The sequence below is a fragment of the Danio aesculapii genome, chromosome 15 (genome assembly GCF_903798145.1).
Source record: "Danio aesculapii chromosome 15, fDanAes4.1, whole genome shotgun sequence".
Lineage (NCBI taxonomy): Eukaryota > Metazoa > Chordata > Actinopteri > Cypriniformes > Danionidae > Danio > Danio aesculapii.
The window spans coordinates 6739347-6746381 of NC_079449.1; the positions used below are offsets into that span (position 1 = coordinate 6739347).

General features: G+C 34.0%; 1 protein-coding gene across 1 annotated transcript; it reads left to right on the plus strand.

Annotated features, from left to right (window-relative positions):
• Window positions 1-1300: 1300 nt before the first annotated feature.
• On the plus strand, window positions 1301-5171 carry LOC130241959 (uncharacterized). The gene is made up of 3 exons (XM_056473966.1): window positions 1301-1426; window positions 3650-3771; window positions 4320-5171. The coding sequence occupies exons 1-3, from the start codon at window positions 1424-1426 to the stop codon at window positions 4855-4857; spliced, it is 663 nt and encodes a 220-aa protein (XP_056329941.1). The 5' UTR covers window positions 1301-1423; the 3' UTR covers window positions 4858-5171.
• The last annotated feature ends 1864 nt before the right edge of the window (window positions 5172-7035 follow it).

Genomic DNA, 7035 nt, shown 5'->3' on the forward strand with positions numbered 1-7035 from the left:
CTTTTATGTGAAGCTGTTTTGACACAATCTACATTGTAAAAGCGCTATACAAATAAAGGTGAATTGAATTGAATTTAATTGTTCACTTTGACTTTAGCCTATATGAGTTCTGTTTAGAACATGGTGTTATTTGTTCTGACTCACTGTGTGAAAGCATTTGTAAATTTGACTGTAAAATAAAAGAAGTTTAAGCATTTTAAATTGGTGTTAACTGGACGAATTTTTTGTCAAAGCAACAAGAAATGTTTTAATTGTATAGCCTACTAAGACTAACTACTATGTTGTGCTCACCGTGTTGAAAGTTTAGGAAACTTGTTAAATGTATTGAAAAAACTGTCATAGCCATTGTAAAAAACTGTAAACACAACCACTTAAAATTGATGCCACATGTTTCAAATGATGTGACAATGATGTCTGAAAGGTTTCTATTTTCATTCTGACAAGATCAAAAACTAAGATATGTGAACATATGGTGGGTTTTGGGCACTTGAAATTGACATATTATTGACAACATCTAGGCATTTTCTCTTAAAGCAGGGTCGCCCAAACTTTTTCCTATAAGGGACCAAAAACCAAAGTTGACTGAGGGCTGTGGGCCAAATATATAGCAAACTGTATATATTAAATTTGCCATGGGTAATATCCTAATTTATCGGTAATATTTAAAGAATAAAATTTTTTTTGGCTTTAAATCATATTAACTAATGCAGTATGATTTTTAAATATGTTATAATTAGCCCCAAAATTTGCTCCAACCACCTTCCCTTCATTCTCCCTGTCTTTTCAGATGGAATAGTGGGCAAAATCAAAGGTTACCATGGACCAACTTTGGCCCGTGGCCCTACTTTAGGCATCTCTGTCTTAAAGTGACACTCTAGGACAGATTTTTATAGATAAAACCTCCAGACCAAATCTCATGCAACAGAACACAAGCTCTTGCAAAAGACTGATTTGACACAAATGCTTTTTGCTCAAGAACCACAGCAACATGCCTGTAATTATGTTTCAGTTTATAGTAGGGGCGGCACACTGGCTCAGTGGTTAGCACTGTTGTCTTACAGCAAGAAGGTTGCTGGTTTGAGTCTCGGCTGAACCAGGAGAAATTCATAAACTCTACACAGAAATGCCAACTGGGCTTCTTGCTATGAGGAGACAGTGCTAACCACTGAGCCACTTAATCAATCAATAAAGCAATGAAATAATTTGTTGTTGTTCATATAAGAGGCAGCCTAATGGTTAAAGAGTTGGACTTGTGATTTAATTCAAGTATGAACCATTTCAGCTGTGTGTTTACATGGTGTTGAATAAGTGGGCTGGTCAACATTCAGAATAAATACCCCCTACTTTCTCTTTCTCATCACTCTTTCTTCACTGCAGACTCACACAGCAGCTCTGAACCTTCTCATTTTCAACAACAGAAACTATGGTAAGCATCATCACTTAATCCCTAAAGTAGCATTAGTGCTTACATTAAGAAAACTGATCTTGTGCTAACAGCACTTTAATAAAACGAAAGAAAGCTCCTGAAAAAGTGTACTAACGTAAAGGTTTTAAAGAATGCTCAGATTCTGGCAGGAAGATGTCTGTGCACATACAGTATTTTGATTGAATTGTAACCCAGAATGATTACAAATGACACAGTATAAATAAAACACCAAATAATAACAAAATAATGTTCAGTTAAATGCTAAAATTTTGATTATGACAGAAAATAATTTGATTCCCGGTAGTGAACTTATATTTGTGTGTTAGTCTGTGCTGCATTCTGTCTATATGATGTGCATATATAACATATTTTTTATGTGTTATATATATATATATGAACACATGAGATGTCTGTGGGAGTTTTGTGATGAGTTTGATTTGAACCAACCACCAATTCACCCACGTACACATTGAGGACAGAAATTAAGAGTCGGGGGGAGGGGAGGATTTGAATTGTGGTTGTTACAGATGAAAATTTAGGAGCGGGGGGTGGGGGAGCGCCCCCCCCAAACCTGCGGCGCTCCTGGCTGGGACTGTAACAAACTGAGGACATGTTTACATGTACAGTTGAAGTCAGAATTATTAGCCCCCTTTTGAATTGTTTTTTCTTTTTTAAATCTTTCCCAAATGATGTTTAGCAGAGCAAGGAAATTTTCACAGTATGTCTGATAATATTTTTTCTTCTGGAGAAAGTCTTATTTGTTTTATTTCAGTTAGAATAAAAGCAGTTTTTAATTTTTTACAAACCATTTTTAGGTCAAAATTATTAGCCCCCTTAAGCTATATTTTTTCGATTGTCTACAGAACAAACCATCGTTATACAATAACTTGCCTAATTACCCTAACCTGCCTAGTTAACCTAATTAACCTAGTTAAGCCTTTAAATGTCACTTTAAGCTGTATAGAAGTGTCTTGAACAATATCTAGTCAAATATTATTTACTGTCATCATGGCAAAGATAAAATAAATCAGTTATTAGAAATGAGTTATTAAAACTATTATGTTTAGAAATGTGTTGAGAAAATCTTCTCTCCGTTAAACAGAAATTGGTGAAAAAAATAAACAGGGGGCTAATAATTCAGGGGGGCTAATAATTCTGACTTCAACTGTACATTAGTATTTAAAAAAAAAAAAAAAAAACGGTTTTCCCTCTTTAGTTAAAAAAAATAAATAAAATAAAAATTCTCCATTTATAGCAAGCAAAACCAAGAGATGGCAGTATAACCAAGTTATATTAACCAATCTGAAGACTGAAGCCTCACGTCCTTACTAATTAGTAGCCAAATATAGTATAATAAAATGATATAAACACATGTATAAATCTGTATTTGACAAAAATAATCTGGAATCAAAAAGTTAGCATAAAATATCAAGATGATTTATGTTTTATTTCTTATTTTCCTGTTTTTAGGCTTTTGAATTGCATTGTGGGACCTTGATTTTTCTTCCAACAACTTTTAACTTTGAAAAGTTTGAAAAAGTGACTTTTATAACATTTTTAATAGTTTGAAGTGATATTTTGTCTTGGTTGGTGTTGGATATTACGCTAAAAAATTCAATTTCAATTAACTGGCAATACATTTTCTGTTATTTTACAGACTTATGTCTTTACATATAATTTTTTCAACACAATTTCACGGCAATTCATAACTTTTTGATTTAGTGGCTAATTGATATGAATTCGTACAATCTAATTCGTACAATTTAGTACGATGTGCTCATCCCCCAGTGAAGGTTGGGTTTAGGGGTGGGGTTAGGTGCCACACCTCCTTTTTTAAATTTTACAATTTCGTAAGACTCAACTCGTATGAACTCGTACGAATTAGCCACTAAACTGACAAAACGTAAAATACTTATGTTTTCTCGTGAGATCAGGTTGAATTTTTTTTATACATATTTTATTATTTTAAACTGCTGAAATGTCAATAAAAATCACTTTGTTAAACTGTAGAGTGGAATTTTCAATGTCTCAAGTCAACACAACATAGATCAACATCCTATAATGCAATAAACAGAACACACAATCACAAAATATGGAAACTGTTAATTAACAGATATTTTTTACAGTGCACCTGTGCTTAGAAATAAGCAATAACATCTATTTTTCTATACAAGGTTTTGTGTGCACAAACTGTTGCTTATTTGGTATTTGTCCTTATTTTAGGTCTTCGCTGTGCTTTCAAGGGTCCTTCTTGGGATCGTGTTGCTTTCTGATATTCAAAGTGTGGCGAATGAAAAGGTGGACATTAACACTCTCGCCAGGATTCAAAGATTTTTTCATTTTAAGTATGTTTAATGTTTACTATGAAGTAACACTGTACAATATTGGATTTGTCATTATATGCATTATTTAGCATTCAGTGCTTTCAGGGATTTAGTATTCATAATCATCATTAAAGAGCACTGAGATGTTTTAATGTTAAGAACTGAATATGTTTCAGAGTTTTTCCTGGCTCAAAATGAGGCAGAGGGGGTATTCCCATTATGACATTTTTGCTACTTGAACCAATTTTGCATTATTCTTGTAATCTTATCAAGTAAAACATCATCTTATTTAAAAAGGCTAACAAAAATCTAATTAAATACATGACAAGTGCTTGAGCATCACTTGACATCTGTCTGTCTGATGTTTGTCAAAAGAAGGAGCTACAAAATCTGATGGAGATGGTCACCTGTAAGGAGTAACTGAATTGTTGTTACTAATGTTTGATAGGAAGTTTCATAAAGATTGCATTATACCATAAAATGTTTCACTGATACAGAGTCTCAGCATGCATGTTTGATTCCTCTGTTAATTTGCATATATTTAAATGATATTATTTTCTCTTTTCCAGTTATGAAAATGGTTTGCAGTATGCAGTGGCCATCAATGTCCCGAAGAAGCAGTGTCGAAGTCGTTTCTTCCCATCCCCAGCTAACTTTCTGAAAAACGACCCGTCAGAAGATGTTAAGCCTTACATAAAACGTGACAGTATGGAAGTCTACCAAGGCACTGAACTCATTGCTGCAGGGGTTCACAGAAATGCACATTCAGAGCATTTACTGATGAATCCTCCATTTAATTCTCCTTTGACACACTTGCTGAATAAAAGGAATGATGGATGTGTGGTTTTCTACACTTTAATCTCTCCCTGTGTAGACAAGTGTCTTAACAGCAATGTTGTGCTTTCAGGTCTTTGTGAATTAGAGAATTATCAGGGAATGAAAGCCTTTGTTTACACATATATCTATAACAAAGACCAGAACAAACAAAACCTACGTAATGAACTGCAAAAAATTGCTAATCGTGTGCCACTTTACCGCTGTGGCAGAAATGGTTGTATCTACTGTGAAAATACTGTGATAGACGCATGCTTAAATGGGGAGTTTTGACTTATGTAGAGTTTCTTCAGTGCTTTAACTGATGTGTGCTTCTGCACTGCGTTTCTGTAGCTGCTGAGACTTTTGATGATACATTTCAATGTATCAGTTTATATGCCGCCTTTTGCTTTGTCATTTGCTTTTTCATTAAAAAAAAAACTTACAAATGAGTGAATTAATCATTTGATTTAAGAAATATAAGAATATTATTATGAATTCTTATGGCAATGTATTTGATAAGCTCTTGAAATGCTTGTTTGTTCATGCTTTGGGTAACAATATATTAATGGCTTTTGCTGATTGGAGAAATAAACTTATACTCACCATATTTTTAGTTTGGTCCTTTATTTAATAAAAACTATAGTGCCTGTGGGCAGATGGGCTAATCAGATGATTTTACATGCTGTTCTGCTTTTCCTGTGTGGTTCAAAGCTCCAAGTGTTCAAACTTTCTATTCTAAAAATTAGGAAAATTAAATATGTATACTAGATGTGTACTAGATGTATACTAATATGTTTAGATAGTGCTGAATAAGTGGGTTGGTCAACAGTCAGAATACATACTATAAGAGCCATAAGTTCATTGTTTTATTTATGTTAAATTAATAATAATGTGAAAGGAAAAACTTATTGAAAAGAAAAAAATATTGTACTAAGTAATTTCATTCTTTAATACAGAGTATATGCTGATGTCACTTCCGGGAAGGAAGAAGTTGTGTCATGAAGAAGGAAGCAAGACAGTTTTTTGACCGTGTAATATAGTTCAGTTAAGTTGTTATTAAACATTTTCGAAACGATATCACTGGACTGTCTTATGTTACTCGCGTTCAAATCCCACTTAATCAAAGTAAGAAACAAGACAAGAAGAGACAGATTGACGGCACATACACATACCCTCTACTTTCTCTTTCTCAGAACTTTTTCTTCACTGCAGACTCACACGGCAGCTCTGAACCTCCTCATTTTCAACAACAGAAACTATGGTAAGCATCATCATTTACAGTTTTTCTCCATTGGTTTGGCTCATTTCTTGAAACAGAAATTGAATTCTCAAAACAACATGGACAAACCTTCAAACCACTTGGCAATTGTTCACAACAGAATTGAATTTCTCATTCATTTCATCAAAATTGCAAATGTCTACAGTAAGTATATCTTTGCAAATGATTACAGTTTTTCTTGATTTCTTCGATGCAGCAGTCACCTGAAACTCTACATAATTAAAACAGTTAACACACAGGCCTAAACAGCAGCACCAATGGTCAAAATGACACATTTTGGTTGCAAAACGCACATACCATGTCAAAACATTTAAAATATGCAACAAATGCTAGTTTTGCCTTCAAACAACACAACTTGCAAACAAGTATATGAGCTCTTTCAATTAATCATTACACAATGGACAACAAAATACAAAATGCAGAACTCGGTGCACCATTGCTTGCCATTGTAGCCTATTGCCAATCCCATTTGTTGTCTTTCTATTTGGGCTGTCAAATTTGCCTTTTTGCAAAGAATTAGATCCAGAATAAGAAACACTTCGATAAAATGTATATTGAATTCATGACATCTTTCAAACTGTGAAGTTTCATAAACTAATTTCGAGAGGAGCACGACTGGCTGCTCATGTGTAATCAGTAATAATCCAATCAGAGTGATCCTAGTTTACAATAGACCAATTACCAACCTACGTCACAAGGGTCACAAGGGTCCCCAGTTGCAAAAAAAAAAGACAGGCCACAATAGTAAAGATGTTGTGCGATAGAATGCCAAATTAGAAAACTTAACTTTTACCGTACACCACACTGCTTTAATGCTGACTGCAGACGTCTTTGGCTAAAAGGGAGCTGAATGAAGTGACAACCTAATTAGAAATGCTGGACTCCGCAGTTCTCATGTTATATCAGGTGAGTTCACGCTATGCTGAATCATACACATTACTCATTTTTGATTGCAGAAATGATTTCAGCAGAAACAGTTAAATATGGTTAATTAAACTGCGGACACTGAATGCTAAGAATGAAACATGAAAGTGTAAGTTATTAAGGTAAACTTGGTTTTATATTCACACATTCATTCAGTGACAACTTGTGACACACTTCCTATATTGGGCACCACGACACTTTGAATATTCGGTCTGAAATAACCTGCAAGTGTGACTTGAAAACAACATTAACACTGTTTATTTGAC